Below are 17,845 nucleotides of genomic sequence, written 5' to 3'. Positions count from 1 at the left end.
GTCGACGACCTCGTCGACTTACAAAACAAAACATACACTTAAAGAAAGAGAAATAGCAGCTTCACTCTACTGTTGCAGGTGTGGCTCTCGTCTTGGTTCTGATGTTGGCAAGGTTGCTGATGTTGCGGTTGCTGTCTTCTGGATCTGGATGATAAGGTTTGAGGCAGCTAACGTGGAAGACGGGGTGTATCTTCATCTACGTAGGCGGCTCGACCTTGTAAGCATTCTTCTCAATCCGTATAGTGATGCGGATGGGGCCTTTATATTTTCTGATGAGTCTGCGATCTCTTCCTCTAAGGAACTTGAACTATTCTGGGAGGACTTTCACCATCACCATGTCCCCTACACCAAATTCCAGCGGCCTTCTATTCTGGTCGGCCCATTTCTTCATTCTCCTCGCTGCCCACTCTAAGTAAGCGCGAGCAACTTTCATGTTTTGCTGCCATTCTCGCTTGAACTCCCGTGCTTCGCGGCTCCCCCCATCTTTTTGATTGGCACTAACAAAATGTCTCAAGTATTCCTCTAAGAGACCGTTGAATCTCTCTGTTTGGCCATCAGTTTAAGGGTGGTGGCTTGAAGACATGTTTAAGTCCGACCCCATCAGTTTGAACAATTCTGTACAAAATAGCTCGTGAATCTTGTATCTCGATCGCTGACGATGCTTTGGGGCAAACCCCAATACTTCACGACGTGTTTGAAGAACAATGCCACTGTCTCCTCAGCACCACAAGCCTTCTGTAGGGGAACAAAGGTGGCATATTTTGACATCTATCTATCACCACCATTACTGCTGAATACTGATCTACCTTGGGGAGACCACTGATGAAGTCCATAGATATGCTTTCCCACGGACGCGTTGACACAGGAAGAGGATATAAGAGGCCTCCAGGTACGATCCACCTTGTCCGGTTGACAAACCAAGCAGGTCCAGGTGTAACTAATGACATCTTCTTTCATTCCAGGCCAATAATACCCCAAAGAGAGTAAGCTTAAAGTCCTCTGCCAACCTGGATGCCCAACCCATAGGGTATCATGGTATTCTTTTAAGAGCATCTTCCGTAGGCCTCCTGCCTTTGGTATGAATAACTTGTTACCCTTAGTGTAAATGAGCCCATCGGCTATCTAGAAGCGTCTTGTCTTTCCTTTTTTATCAGCCCTTTAATGGTGTCCGTCATGGGATCTTCTGAGAGGTGTTGTTTGACCTGTTCTTTGACGGAGGTGGTGACGTTGCTGGCTAACATGGGGGATAGTCTTTGTAAGGGAGCCAAATCAGCACGACGGCTCACAGCATCAACGACCCTATTACTGGCTCCTATCTTGTACATGAACTCCACATCGAAGTCTACTAGTACCTCCTGCCAACGAGCTTGCTTCCCCGTTAATTTTGGTTGGGTGAGGATGTAATTGGCTGTTGTGTTATCGGTGCGAACAATGGACTTTGCCCCCAACAAGTAGTGTCTCCACCCCTTCAAGTAGTGAACAATGGCTAAAAGCTCTTTTTCTTGTGTAGCATACCTCCTTTCGGCATCACTCAACTTCCGTCTCTCACAAGCAACTGGGTGGCCTTCTTGGAGTACGACCCCGCCCAATGCATAATCGGACGCATCCGTCTCGACTTCAAACGGTTTGTTGATGTTAGGGAGAGCTAAATCCGACTCCTTCATTACTGCTTCTTTGAGCTTGAGGAAAGCTCCTTGTTGTTTCTCCTACCAATTCCACTTGTTGTCTTTCTTCAACAAGTCAGTGAGGGGACTTGCTATCTCTGAATATCCTTGAATGAAGTGGCGATAGTAATTAGCCAACCCCAAGAACGACCTTCCTTAACTCTGAGACGTTCTTCGGAGCTTGCCAATCACTAATGGCTTGGATTTTCTTAGGATCCATTCTTATGCGGTCTCCTACAAAATGTCCAAGGAAGCTTACTCCTTTCTTCGCAAAAGCACATTTCTCCCGCTTCACATAATGTTGTCTCAATTTCTCAAACACCTTCCTCAGGCGTTCTATGTGATCTTCGAGGGTGTAGCTGAAGATTACAATGTCGTCTAAATAAACAACCACAAACTTATCAAGGTAGTCGTGGAATACTTGATTCATCAAGGTACAAAATGTTGCAGGCGCATTTGTCGGCCCTAATGGCATGACAAACCACTCGAACGCGCCAAATCTGGTGACGCATGCCGTCTTTGGTTCATCTCCCTGAGCAATTCGAACCTGATGGTAGCCGGACCTTAGATCAAGCTTAGTGAAGTACATAGCGTCTCCTAGCTGATCGAATAAGTCTGTCACCAAGGGTATCGGATAGTGACTTCTCACCGGCAGCTTGTTCAAGGCTCTGTAGTCGATGCACAATCTCAAACTCCCATCCTGCTTCTTCTGGAAAAGGACTGGTGCTCCATAGGGAGCTCTAGAGGGTCGGATAAACCCGGCTTCCAACAACCCATCCAGCTGTTTGCGCAACTATGTGAGTTCCGGAGGGGTCATCCGGTAAGGGCTTCGCGCGGGTGGTCTTGCACCTGGCACCGGTTCAATACTGTGATCTATGGCCCTTCGAGGAAGAAGGGATTTTGGGAGCTCCTTAGGAAGGATGTCTGCTAGGGGTGTTCAGATTCGGGTACCCGGATTTCCGGCTACTTCAGGTAGTTGATAAGTCAGCCCGTGTCCCGTCCCGGATTTTATTTATTTATTTTTTAAAATTAAGTTTGTACCTCCCCTCCACTAGTCCACCACCATAATTCTGGTGTTCTGGAAAGTGAAACCCACCTACTCTTCAACCAACCCTCCCCATCTCTTTCCTCCTTCCTTTCTCTTTCTTCTTCCCTTCCACCACCATAAATTCCGGCAGCCTCCTTTTCCGACCATAAACATAGTTCAAACTTCAAACAAACCGAAAGTCATCAACTAATTTCATTTTATTCAACATACCACATAGATCTAACATAAACATAATCCCGTCATAAAAAACAACAATAAAAATCGAATACAAAAAACGGAGATCGACTGACTTAAGAGATCGAAAATGGAGATCGACTGACATAAAGGAATGTGAAATATTTGAAGATGGAGATCGACTGACTTGAGAGATCGAAAAAAAAACAAAACTAAAAGGTCGAAAACGAAACTAAGCCTATCTTAAAAATAAGAACAGAAAAAATCATAAGAGGAGAGAGAAAGAGAGTAACAGGGGGGAAGAGGAGAGAAAAAGAGGAGGATGAGGATCTAATAAAAAGAAAGAGAAGAAGATAGGGTGGCTGGGTGGGTATAGACCGTATACTTGTTTTTTTTATTTTTACTTATTTATTTATTTATTTTTTTAACGGGTATCCGGGTACCCGGGATTAACAAAGCCTGTCCCATGTCCCGGCCCAAACTGCTATTTTAGCGGGACGGGTACTCGACCCGAAAAAAACAGAAAATTTTGTCAATTTCCCATCGGGTTTTCTGTGGGTCATCGGGTAATCGGGACGGGACACCCGGGTCGGGTTTTTTTGAACACCCCTAATGTCTGCATATTCCCCTAGCAACTCTCCTATGACTTCCGGGATGTCACCTCCGACCTCCTCATCCTTCATCGAGAGAGTGGCGAGGAACGTAGGCTCATTTCTCCTCATCCCCTTTTTGACTTGCATCGCCGAAAGGAGGGGTCCTTTCAGCTCTTTTCCTTCTTCAGCCCGAGCGGTTATCCGTAGGAAGCACGGCTGGTGGCTTGTCACAAGTAAGGACCTTAGGTGGGGCATCGGGACAGCCTTGCTGGTGTGTAGGAAATCCATCCCAAGGACCAGTTAAATCATCCATGGTTGCCACCGTGAAGTCCAAACTCCTACTCTATTCCCCAATCTTAGTGTTCACATTCTTTGCCACGCCGCAAGTTGGTTGTGCTTCAAAGTTCACGGTTTTCATGCGACTACATACCACTATGCACGACTTTCAGCCCTAATCTGTTCGCCTCACACTTTGTGACAAAATTATGAGTAGCTCCCTTATCTCATGCCGTCTCTTTTCCCATAGCATACATACAATACACTGCCCCCAACTTAGAGGGTTTTTCTTCGCTTACCACATCCTCCTCTTTGTCATCCCCTTTGTGAGGTTCTGAGGACATTGAAGAGAGCCTGGAGGTCTATCTCCGATTTGTGCTGGCACTCGAACCATTTGTGAGGCCCGCGACAGAGTATGCAAGTGAGGGGTTTGTTCCATGATGCTGTGTCAGCCTACCTCTGTTTGTGGACGCGGTGACTCCGTTCTTTTGCGAGTCCTCTCCCCCATTCCTGTATCTGTTCCCCACACGAGCTAACCTGAGAATTACTACTGGTGCTCTTTGGGGTACTTGAAGCTGACCCACTATTTCCCTTCTTCTGGCTAGACACCTAGACACCTTATCTGACGAGTAATCCATCAACCTTTCAGCTGCACCTATCTGGCGCCATATCTCCCTTTGAGCCCAATCTTTCAGACCCCGCACAAAGTTGAATAGACGGTCCTTCTCCGACATGTCGTGAATCTCCAACATGCACACAGAATATTCTTTCACATACTCTCGAATGGAGGTCTTGTGTTGCAAAGTTGCAAGCTTGGTGCGAGAAACAAATTTAGTATTCTCGAGGTAAAATTGAGCCATAAGTTCTTTCTTTAGATCCTCCCAAGTGTCTACCGACGTTCTCTTAGCTTGGATGTCGGCATACTAGGTGCGCCATCAAAGTTTAGCATCATCCACTAAATACATCGTGGCAGTATCCACCTTTAGTTCATCCTCCAACTGGCCTATACGGAAGTATTGCTCCATGTCGAAGATGAAGTTATCAAACTTCCTTTGAATCTCTCGTGCCATTAAAGGTCCGAGGTTTAGGAGGTTTTACTTTAGCACCTCCACTTCCCCCGAGCCCTCTTTGGGCACGCATCAAGGTGGCACATTTATCTTGTGCATCATCAGCTAAGCCTTGCACAAAATTAAGCTGCTCCGTTAGCCCATCCACCGTCGACGCAAGCCTCTCTATTTGCTCGGCTTGCTTTATCACAACATCTTTGAGCTTAGGCATCCTTTCTTCAAGCATAGCCCACTGTTCTGACTTACCTTCAAGCCAAGCAAGTCGTTCTTCCCACGTATATTCTGGCGTCTCGTCGTCATCCATATCTCGAGCAACCTGGCTCTGATACCAACTATCACGGTCCAAGAGTTCTGACACCGATCGGGCGATGCACTCTTGTCTTTTGGCGACAAGGACGCAAGCCTAGAGCGGAAGGGGTTCGTGAGCACACAGCAACACGAACCAAAGGTATCTCAGGGAAGCACTCGTCAACAACGAGTGCGGAGTCGGGGCTTGTGATGGCCGATATTTCGAAGCGGGCACAAGCAGGACCGACGACAATGAAGGCGTCTTTTGAGGTTCTCTTGGTTTGGAGGGGATGCTTTAAAACAAGGCAAGCACAATATCTATAAAGGCTTAAATCAACACACAAGTCTTAAAGCAATATTCAACGGGGTAGGGAGCTTTGATTCATTCAACCATTCGCTCCCTAAAGAGCTTTATATTGATTACATAGAGAATTACCGGTGAACCCTGAAACTATAGTAACACAATAATTCTCCCTAGAGCCTAGAAAGCATAAAGAAAGACTTAGAAGACAATACATAAGGAAAATGCAAGGAAAAAGGAAGGGGGATACATAGAGAAAGAGGCGGATTCTAACACCAGGGTACTCAGGTAACTCAAACCCTCTATTTGCAAATTCCTCACACTTATCATTAAACACATCAATTAACAAACACTTATCCACATCATCAATTGTTAATTCAACACAATTAGCACGATAGTGGATTTTCAAAATCCTCCCGTCATCCATCTGCAAGATGTTTCCAGTAAATCTATCAAAATGTAACCAATTTAACATCAACCACACTCATCATACCTACGCAAAGTTTAACCCCAACAAAGCCATAATACAATCACGCAATTATCCTAGCAAAGTTACTCACAAACAAAATTTCCCACACAGACAAAATTACCCACAAAGAAGATTACCCACAATCAATCACGCAGTTAACCAAACAAAAACCAAAAATACTCTTCAAACCAAACAAATTTATCAACTTTACACATTAAACATCTCAAACATTTCATAATTTACCAAATATGGAACAACTTCAAAGGGACGAAGTTACGAGCACAATACATACCTTCGTTGATGCTTCAGCTCCCTAGTTAGATTGATCTCCACGACTGTCGCAGGAAGATACCCGAAATTCTACGCAATAATTTGCTTCCTTTTTTTTCTAAAAATCGCGTCTTAGGGTTTTTGATCAATTAATGACACAGGGGGAAGTGAAAAGAAGTAAGAGAAGAGGAGGGAATTTTAATGGAGAGAGAAAGTTTAGTGTACAGTTCGAGTTAGGTGACGGAATAAATGCCAACCCCCAACGGTCCGTCATAAATGCTTGCTGACGTAGGTTATCATAGAATTACTAATTGTACCTTCGGGTTACAATGTAGAAAGTCATATATGCAAGGGCACAGCGTAGAAAAGTGAAACTTAGAAGGCCACTATATAGAAAAACCCATATTATAATAATGCAATGAAAAAGCATGTAAAAGCCATCAATGTGTTTGTATCACCCGGAATAGGATCACCATCCTAACCTCATTTGTCCAGTCTTCCACATTTTGAATCTGCAAGATCTTTTAACTATATAGATTAAGCCTACTTTTTTAAATTGTCAATTGTAAATTATATATTTTTCTATGATGTTTGTTTGGTAGCTGGAACTAATAAAGATTCCACTTCACCTAATATATATATATTTTCTTGTTACATTTGATATTTCTGCCCATTTATACTGCTGGCTAGTGTTACACACGCAAGACAACAAAAAAATACTGTTCTGACGCTTGTTGGTCAAAAAACAATTACCAAATCCATTTTTTCCTTTGAAAAATTTCCCTCCTTCACAAGTAATTAATGATCAATCATTAATACATCATTCCTCAGCTTACTTAACCTACCATCTTTCAAACATTTCTTTTGTTTTTTTTCTCTAATTCTTATGATCCTTTGATATGAAATTCTTTCAGTTGCATGTGTTCATTTCCCAAACAATATGGTACTTAATATTCTTGGTTATTTTCTGTTTTCCAACCTGTTTTGGCAGTGGCCTACAATGGTATGATAGCTGTGGGAATTACTTCAGGTGTGGCAATGTCAAAGCTGGGTTTCCCTTCTGGGGAGGCGGCACTAGGCCGAAGGAATGTGGTTACCCGGACTTAGAGCTCGGTTGCGAGAACAATGCTACCACTACTATACAAAGCAAGGGTATGAAATATCATGTCCTTGACATCAATCAAAATACACAGGTTCTGAAGATGGCTAGGGAGGATTTTCTGCAAGGAATTTGCATGCAGAAATTTATAAACACCACGATTGATCCCGAGCTATTTGATTATGCGCCTGGATCCCATAATCTGACAGTTCTATATGGGTGCCCCCCTCCTTACACGTTTAATCCTAGTCAATTTACTTGCAAAATCTATGGTACTAATGACACTGATGGTTATCCAGTAGAAGGGGCGATCGGCCCAAGTGGGTGTTTTGCTAGCATTGTGGTCCCGGTTGTTGATTCTTCAGCTGCACAAATAGGGAAGTGGAGCCCGAGTCAAATCATTGGGAAAGGGTTTGAAGCAATCTATAAGGTTCAGGGTGAAGATTTATGTGTTGGATGTGAAGCATCAAAGGGTAGATGTGGTTTTGATCTTAGTAAAAATAAGATATCCTGTCTTTGCCTAGATGGAAGTGTTGGAGATACACTATGCAACAACTCAACATCTTCTGCTAAATCAGGTATGTTTTCGTACTAAATCGAATGCATTGCAGTGGTATGTGTTTATGTATGTGCATATAAAACTGGCTGTTAATTAAAGTCAGTCTTCATCTGCTGCTGGTATAAAGCCCAGTGTTTTTGATTCTTAAATTATTAGATTTACTCCAGAACATGCTAAATGTATGAGACTAATAATTCAATTTTTGTAAAGGCTATATCCCCATGTCCATTGTGTGTTCTAATCAGAATACGCAGGTGTTAAAATCTCGTTTTTGACAAAACAACTTGTCTAGGTTCTGGATCCTGGTTTTCTTTCATTTTTTTTTGTTGTTTTACCCATATTCCCCTCCTTGGGATTGGTTGAATCCAGTGTATCAGCATATGTTTTAGTTGAACTACTCATAAGTTTGTCTTTGTCAGCTTAGAAATCTTCTTGTATTCTAATTTCTCATGGTGGTAGGTATGTGATTCATTTCTCTTAACAAACTATGATGTTACTTGTTGGTTTTTTTCTTTCTTTGTTTGGTCCAACCTACTTCACCTTATAAAAGTAAAATAATTGTTCTTCCAGCATAAGATATATATTTCCTCGGACTCTAGGTAGAAGTCATGTAATTGACATCAACTTTTATACTCAATAAGCCTTTTATAGCATATGCTTCCTTTAACGATTAAGTAATGTTTTCCCTAACCGAGAAGCGTGGTAGTCAACAAATTAAAGTCTTCTAGAGAAGAGTAGCCAGTTATCAACTTTGTCACCTAGGATCTAAGCTACTATTTTATGAGCATTTTGCATGTTCTTTTTTTACGCGATGTAGTGTCAAGAACCCGTACCCATGTTGAACTATTAAGGACCTGTACCCATGTTGAATTATCAAATGTCGAGTAAACCATGTGGTAGTGTTACATACTTCCTCCGTTTCTTTTTAGTTGACACGTTTCTTTAGTCACGTTTGTCAATGCACAACTTCAACCATTAATATCTTTAATTATTGACAAACAAAAATTATAAAAAATTGATATTTTGAAAATATATATCGTGACGAATCTAACAAGATCCTACATGACTATATTTTTTTGTTACGTATAAAACACAAAACACGGTTAAAGGGGAGTGAGTGAATAGTGCTAAAGTCAAAACGTGTCAACTAAAAAAAACTAAGGTAATGTATAACATGGACACGTGGTGTGTTCAGCCAAATTTTCAGTCTCCAGGGTTAAGGGAAAACTAACTTCAAATGAGGCAGGGATAGAAAGTGTGACCAAATTTTAAATCATGATTTGTTGGCCTTGCTCAACGCTTTGGCGCAAAGAGCCTCCCAACTCCTATGTTTTTGCTAGTTCTTCCAACAGAAACTACCGTAAGATAAATGAAATTTCTTGCAAAAATAATTTAGTCCAACATATGGAATAGCACTTATTCGTTTTACTCGAAAAAAAACCCTTAACCCCAACATAGTAGAAATGAAACGGGCAAAAGCAAGTGCTTTGACAATTCTATTCGATGGAGTACTAATTTTTCTTAGACTCCATTTAGTTCTTCCCTAGAATCATATCTTTGCAAAATTTTCAAAGATAAACCAAAATAGTCAGATTTACTGATCGTACTTCAGGGCAAAAATAATGACTTATATTGAAGTGAATGAGTCAATAATCTATTCCTTCCATTTCATAAACAATATACTCATCGTCTAGTTTCTTTCATGAGCTTCATACAGAATGAAGCACCAGCTTTCCAGATCTCTTTCATTAATTACTCTCAATTTCTTCATACTAGTAATCAGCTCCTTAAAATTTATAAGCTCCTATGATGAGCGTTTCTTTAACTGCAGTCAACCTTTTAACTGTGGTGGTATAGAAAATTTAAAGTATCCCTTCTGGGGAGAGAGTAGGGCACCATATTGCGGCCTACCTGGATATGAGCTTCAATGCCTTGGCAATGATGTTCCAATCATTACCATCACATCTCAGAAATATAGATTCTTAAAAGCTGATGCTGAAGCACATAAGCTTACAGTGGCAAGAGATGATTTTTGGGATGATCTTTGCCCTTCATCTCTGGTAAACATCAGCATCAATAGCAGCCCCTTCGAGTATCCCTTTAACCCTGGCTATTTGACTCTCTGCTATGACTGCCCTATTGCATCCATGATAAGTTTGGGCTTTCTAGGACACACTGTGTGTCACAAAAATGGTTCCTTTATTGATGTGTGTTTCAAAACTGGGGTGTATACTCCTAATATAGGGTGTAGGAGTGTGGTAAACATACCAATTCTCAAAACGTTAGCTCCAGAATTAAAGATTGACAAAGCCTCTGTCCTTGAGGCTTTGCGTGATGGTTTTGAATTACAGTGGAAAGTGGACGATGATCAATGTAAGATGTGTGTAGAATCAGGTGGTCAGTGTGGGAATGATCTCCGCGGAAATAAATTCACTTGCTTTTGCCCTGACCAACCTTATGCATCCAAATGTCCTACCTCATCAGGTATGTTTAAGAGTTCAATTGAACCAAGTTTCAGTAGTTTACTATTAAGATGCGATATAGAGTAATTTATAATATTTTTTTTAGGAAAGTAATTTATAATTTTAATAGACTTTAAGGGAGAGGAATATCTATGGGATTTAGTTGCCGGTTGATTTTATTGGATATGGTGTCGGAACTCAGCTCATTTGGTATTTTTGACAACTAAGATCAAGGCTATCAAGCTCTAGGAAAAGGGCTATATGTTTTGAAGATCATGCTTATTAACAACTGTATACGAATTAGTAATTTGTTTAAAACCAGTCAAGAATACATTCTTCACTGAAGTCTTTTAAGAGTATAATTTACTGTATTTAAATATAAAAAGAAAAAAAAAAATCTTTGTAGCTCCAGATGTGGAAGTTAAGCTGGACCCAATGTTATGGCGTTGCAATAGAGGTCTGATTAATTAGCAGTGAAAAGTAGGGAACGCAGTAAACATCATAGCAGTTGTGAATAAGGTGCTTTAGTGAGGGTACGGTTTAACAGGAAGTACATATCTTTGAAATTTACCTACGAAACTTGTGAGATAGAATGTTTATTGTCAGTTATGTCTAATAACTAGTAGCAAATCTAGTTTTTTAAAAAATCAACGTGACTGCTTTTAGTATATTTAAATAGCTTTATAAACATAGAACTAATATATACCCAGTTGGCTGATTTTGAATACCAACTTGTTCTTATAAGAAAAAGAACACATGGTTTTAGCTGCCATTAATAGATAGCAAAAATACAGTCTCAAAGTTTTGTACTTGGGGTACTGAACAAATAAGTTCATACGGAGTAGTTGATTAGATTAATGCACTTTGAATCTAAACAATGCTTCTCCCCAAAGAAGAAATTGATAAACCCTTGCATCAACTATTACCAACGCTTTTGTCTTATTTCTAAGTTCATTTATGAAGAGGGTTCAAAGATGCTAGACTCGTATATAATGTTCAAAATTTCCTTAAGGTTATACCGAAACTCTTCCTCCTTTCTCCCATAATCTATCTGTAGCTTTCAAAGATGAAGCTGTCTCTTCCATCCTGCTTCTTCTACATTGTCTTCATTTTCCCCTTAATCCGACTTCTTATATTCATTGATGCCAATGGAGTTAAATATGAAGAATGTAAAAGGACAATTGAGTGTGGAAATATCAGCCTAGGCTACCCTTTCTATGATAATCAATATCGCCCTGCATATTGTGGTCATCCTGGCTTTAAGGTCAGTTGCAGTGATGAAAACAATATGCCAGAGATCTCATTGAAAACATCATCACCTGAGAAATATTACCTTCTACATGTGAGTCTAGATTCACATACTATCTCTGTAGCTTGAGAAGACTACTGGGATGGTTTCTGCCCACCAAACTAGTCCGATACCAGCTTAAACTACAGCCTTTTCAGTTATAAAACTGCAAATGAAAATGTTACCCTTTATTATGAGTGTTCTAATGAATATCCAGCTTCAAGAAATCAGTTTTCTTGTACTAACACAAACAATGGTATGGGTTACTTTATGACTAAAGTTTTTGGAGTCCTACCTTGGTCATATCCCACCGGGTTTATGCAGAAGCAATGTATCTGTTCCAGTTTACAGATCTGTTGCTGCAGATATAACCGATATGTCAAGCTTACATGCAGCTTTACAGAGTGGTTTTGAGTTAGAGTGGATTGCAGATGATGGTTTATGTGATGATTGCCGTGGATCAGGTGGGCAAAGTGGGTATAATACTAATCTGAGTAGATTCACTTGCTATTGCGCTGATGATATTCATAATTTCAGGTGTGACGGTATGAGCCCTTTCACTTTTTAATTATTTTTGGTGATCTTTATATAAGGTCGCCTAAGTAATTTGTTACTATTCCTCGAAAAAAAAAAAAAATTATTTGTTACTACCTTCTTAGAGTTGTGATGTTCAGCATTTTTTGCTATGTGTGTATGCGCGCATGTGTGTTCGTGTGGGGTGGGGCAGTATAGGACTTGAATTTGTTTGGATTTGCATTGTTCCCTGTTAAATAAACCGGCCACTGTCTTAGTTCTAGATGGACGGTTGAACATGCATTGATAGGGAAAAGGCTATATAATTTTTTGCTTGCTTAGGTGTTATATCTGAAGACGGTAAATAAAGAAGATCCTCAAGAGAAAGGGTTATTTATTTTGGCCACCTTAGCATGTGTAGGAACTAGGAAGAGAGGAGTTTACCTAGAAAATGTGCACTCTCGAAGATACCGACACTTAGATAAGGATTTGTGAGACTTGTTATAAATATCTTAGGTAAACCAGTCAAGACTACAGAAATTTCTTGCCTCACCAAAGAGAATTTTTGTTCCTAAACCCGCGTTTGACAGGGAGCTTCTCTTTTTCTGTCAAAAAGTAAAATTTAAGTTGGTATCTTTAATTCACTGTGATACTACGTATTCCGTAATTCACAGAATTAACAAACCATTTTTACTACCATGACCTTAATGAAGAACCGGTCATACATGGGTAACAGTTGAATTTTTGTGTACATCAGGGTCTATAATTTGAGATTTTAATAATCCATATAGAGCTGATCAACAACCGGCCAGCCAACCAGGCCGTACCCATGAAAAGCCATCGGTCTGGATCACATTTGTAGAGCACAGACCTGGTAATCTATAAATAATCTTAGGAGGAGCCACGCTGATAAAAAAAAAAAAAAAAAAAAAAAAGCAGAATCAGCAAAACCTGCAGACCGAAAACCTGAACCTGGTTCAAATAGTTTTTTTAGATCACTTGTTTAGTCTTTTTTAAGTTAAAATGATTATTGATTACTAAATTACCTACTTCCCTTTTATTTATTTATTTATTATTATTATTATTATTATTATTATTATTATTATTATAGATGTCATGTTACTATTGTTATCTCTAAATGACAATAAATAAAATTATGAAAAAAAAAAATGATTATGAAAATATACAATATATCGAGACGTATCTAATAAGATCTTACATAAATAAAGTCAAAATAGAATTTATGAATAATGTCAAGAAAGGAGGAAATATTAGGGGAGTTGTTAAACGTCGCTTTCAAATTACTAGGCGTCGCTCGCATTTTTTCCTTGAAATTCCGTATTTACCCTTCATATATAAATACTCACGACACTCACTCACGACACTTATAACACATTTCACGCTCGATAAACTTAAAAATCTGAAATTTAAAAAAAAAAAACACAGAAAATTCACAAAAATAACTAATATTAACTAATAATACTAATACTAATTACTCAAATTATCACAAAAATAATAATAATCACAATAAAAAAAATTAATAGATTTGATTAATTAATTTCAAAAAAAAAAACGTTTTGATTAATTAATCAATAAAAAAAATTAAATTAAATTTTGGACATCCGCCTAAGAAATTTGGATCCTCAATGGTGGATCCTTCTAGAATTTCCGGATCTTCCATGGTGGATCCGGAAATTTTAGGCGGATGTACGCTTTTCAAAAAATAAAAAATAAAAATTTTGAGGACTTACAGAATCCTCCGACGATGCCTCCGGTGTACGATTGTTGTCGTCATCCATCGTCCTAAACCCGTTGCTAAAACTTAATAAATTTTTTTTTTAAAAAAATGGGATTTTTGGTGGGCGGCTTGGGAATTTTGGGTTGGATGTCGTGGGGTTGGATGTGGTGGGCTCGGGAATTTTTTTAACCAAGTAGTGGATCGAATGTGCTCGGGAATCTTTATAACCAAGTGGTGGAGCCTCCAAGTTATGGAAAGGGCAATATGGTCCTTTCATGTCAAAATGGGAGTGACGCCTGGTAAATTGGGAGCGACGTTTAGCAGTTCAGAATATTAGAGTAAGGAAAATGAGAAAATGCATGAAATTCTGCCGTAAGCACAAGTGCATGGACCATGGAGTCAAAAGTTTTGAACTGGTATTTTGACAAGTTCAGAATAACAACAAAAATGCCTTCCTAAGTAGATGATGCTTATATTTAATTGTCTGGTACATTGAAATAATTATATAAATATAAAACCTTCAACATTTGCTTACATCACCATAGAATTTCAAGGACATTTCTTTTTTTCCAATTTTCTGACTTCATTTGGGAGGATGCTTTTGTTAACTTGACTTATTTCATTGATTATTCTTTAAGGGCCAACTTTAAGAAATTGTAGTTCTCCTTGAATAAGTTATCAACTAAGGCCAACAAAATTGAAACTCTTTCTACTTTTCTCCATTAAACCTTCTCTAAAACTCAGAAAGATGAAGCTCTCTTTTCAATCATCTTTCTTCCTCATGATCATCATCTTCCTCTTGATCCTACTCCATGTGTCTGTCGAGGCTAACAAATACAAAGAATGCAAAAGTCTCATTCAGTGTGGAGGTTTAAGCGACATAGGCTACCCTTTCTTTGACGAAAAAACCCGCCCAGACTATTGTGGCTATCCTGGCTTTAAGCTTGACTGCGACAATGAATATGGTGGTATTCCAGAAATTTCAGTTACTCAGTCATTAGAGAAACATCGTCTTCTAAATATAAATACAAGTTCACGTACAATCTCTGTTACTCCAAAAGAATTATGGAATACTTCCTGCCCGGAAAATTTGTTCAATACCACCTTAAACTACACCCTTTACAAGTACACAGATGAAGTTGCAAATTTTACCTTCTACTATGATTGTCCTACTCCATCTCCTGTTATGTCATCCCCAGGTTCAGCAATTCCGTATGATTGTCTGAACATAAATTATAGTTTTCCTGTAGTTTACTTTAAGATCGGTGTTAAGTATATCCCACAAATTACATGCCAAAGCAATATCATTGTCCCATTATTCCATCAATCTCGAGATATTTTGAAAGATTCAGACAGCGTAAAGAGTGCCTTTGAAAAAGGCTTCGAATTAGAGTGGATAGCTGACAACGAAAAATGTGATGATTGCCAAAAATCAGGTGGGGAGTGCGGGTATGATTTTAGCCAGAGAAATTTCACTTGCTATCACGGTATGAGTCCTTTCGCTTTCATTTGGTTATCCAAAAAAAAACTGTTTTCATTGAGTTTTTGGTGTAGGTGACCACAGGCTTTAGGATAGGGAGGACCATGCCACGGGTAAGCCTGTACCGGAAGCTATGTAACTCGGACTCTTCGTTTCACCTCAAGTACATGGCGGACATGTGTACTCGAGTCCGGGTAACATAGCGCGGAAGTACCAAACCCACCCGTTTCCTACTGATCTGTGTGTTGGGCTGGGCTTGAATACTGCAGTTATTTTAAATGGGTATACTTTAGATTTGTTACTCTAGAATTAATTAATGTTGGATGAAATTAAGAATTGTAAAGGTAGTAATCTGGGAGCAAGCCTAGCTTTTATCTTGTTGGGTTAGTATTGGCTTTTTAAAGGCACAGAATGATTCTTTATCTAATAATTTATTTAACGGTTCAAAAGCTATTTTAACAGATAACTTAAACGGAGGAAAACACTACGGAGTACTATAATTACTACTGTTGCCAAACATAACCAGTTGAGGCTTCAACCAACTTCGTCTGTTCCAATCCCGGGTTGGCTAGGGCCGGTCTTGAATTGGCCAACTATGGTTATTGATAAGATGAAACAGGTTTCATTGTCTAAGACTCTAAGCTTCAAAAGCTAAAAAGAAAAAAAAAACTTCCATTTTTTAATTTTTTTTTTACTTGCAACGTTTTAATTTTTATAATCTATATTATTTACATAATCAATTTTGATTGTCTCTGGTGAGTTTAACATTACAAGTTAAAATAAAAGGAAAAAAAATATACTCCGTGTCATATATTAGGGACTAAACCAACCCGCGACAGTAGTTAAACACATTACAGTGGTCTACGAAGTCAAAGAAAACATTTTTGGCACATTGACCAGGCTAAGGATGTTTGGTGAAGAGTGAAGACAAAGGAGGCCATAATAGAAAAGTATTAAAGGAGATGTTATTTTTATGAAGACAAGTCTATCTTTCCCTCCACTTTTAAATCTTTCGAGTTGAGTTGACAAGAAAGTTCCATATATTGGCCTTATAAGTCTACGTTCAACGGCCATTTAGTCTCTTCACCACCCCTGGCCGTCAACAGTGATATTTTGTGGACAAATATTATTCAGCATTAGCTGTTCTTTTCAACAACCACTCTTTGAAAGAAAAAATTGATCAAACATGGTGTTTGATAATCAATCTTTCTTCATTTTTCATTTCTAACATGGAACTCTCTTGTCTCTCTACCGTCTTCCTCGTTCTCTTCATCATCTTTCGCTTATTCCACCTCCAACATTATGCTTATGCTGATGATGAGAGGTACGAAGACTGCAACAAGCCCTTTAAGTGTGGAACTGTCTCTAACTTAAGTTACCCTTTCTATGACGGTCACATTCGTCCTGATTACTGTGGTTATCCCGGGTTTCAGCTTGACTGCAGCAGCAGTCCTCCAGATATCTCAGTTGCACCGTCAGAGAGGTATTACGTTATTGGGGTGAAACCAGATCAGCCTATTGTTACTGTTGCGAGAAAAGACTACTGGGCTGGTTATTGCCCTGGGAATCTGCATAATACCAGCATTAACTGCGACCTCTTCAGTTATGTAGACCTGGATGATAATGTCACCATTTACTATGGTTGTCCTGATGTTTCTACCCCAATGACTAATTCTTTTAGATGTGCAAACTTAAGTAGTGATGCTCGTAGTCCGTTTGGCTATTTCGTTGCCAATGATTCAGAGTACTCCCCCTCAGGCAAGAATATCCCACGGGATGCATGCAACAGAAGCATTACTGTGCCTGTTACCAATTATGAATCATCTGCTCTGAGGATAGTAGATACAATAAGCTTAATGGCAGCATTACGCTATGGTTTTGAATTAGAGTGGAAAGCAGAGAATGATGTGTGTAATAAGTGTCGCAAATCGGGTGGGGAATGTGGGTATAATACTACTATGAGTAGATTTACTTGCTTTTGTCCTGATCAACCTTACGCTTCTAAATGCCCTGGTATGACTCCTTTACTTCCTCATGCTGATATTTTTATCTAACTTATTCAGGTTCAGTTCTCTCCAACTGAATTTTACTTTACTTATCAATTATCTGAACTGGATTTTTAAAATTAAAACTGATTTTTACTTGTTAATTACTGAATATTATTGAAGAAAACTGGTTTTTACTGTAACTAATGTCTATTAGTTGGAGAAAGTGGGGTTTTGTTCAGTAGTGCCCATAATAATCCTTAGCAAGCCATGTGATTTTAGCTATAGGGATGTCTGATGTCTTTATACAGTTAGCAGCCTTTCAGATGTGGTAATCTTGATATTAAGCTGATTTTTTACACATATGAAGGTTTGTACCATTCTGAAGTTAAGCAGCCGTGTTCTTTCACAAATTTAAGTATAAGTCATACGTTTCTGATGCTTTGATTATACAAAGCTCTTCTGGCAGCTACATAGTGACTTACGTCAGTTTCTGCTCGCATATTTTTTTTTTTCATCCCTGTATAATATTTGTGCATTCTGCGTTTTATAAGTCCTAAACTTCCTGATG

General features: G+C 39.1%; 1 protein-coding gene across 5 annotated transcripts in view; it reads left to right on the top strand.

The window, feature by feature from the left end:
- Positions 1 to 17,845, top strand: part of LOC110728233 (LEAF RUST 10 DISEASE-RESISTANCE LOCUS RECEPTOR-LIKE PROTEIN KINASE-like 1.4) — a 30,103-nt gene that overhangs the window by 9,674 nt on the left and 2,584 nt on the right. For 2 of the 5 annotated variants that reach the window (XM_021907902.1, XM_021907904.1), the window contains one exon: positions 7,142 to 7,827. In XM_021907902.1, coding sequence (XP_021763594.1) covers positions 7,305 to 7,827 — 523 coding nt within the window. In that variant the 5' untranslated portion in view covers positions 7,142 to 7,304. Of the gene's footprint in view, positions 1 to 6,843; positions 7,828 to 13,637; positions 17,303 to 17,845 lie in introns of those variants that run through there. The other 3 variants (XM_021907900.1, XM_021907901.1, XM_021907899.1) reach the window with 3 other exon arrangements.

The sequence above is a fragment of the Chenopodium quinoa genome, unplaced genomic scaffold (assembly GCF_001683475.1).
Source record: "Chenopodium quinoa cultivar QQ74 unplaced genomic scaffold, ASM168347v1, whole genome shotgun sequence".
Classification (NCBI taxonomy): Eukaryota; Viridiplantae; Streptophyta; class Magnoliopsida; order Caryophyllales; family Amaranthaceae; genus Chenopodium; species Chenopodium quinoa.
Note: the sequence above shows the minus strand (reverse complement) of the source record. Positions and strands in the feature narration are given on the sequence as shown.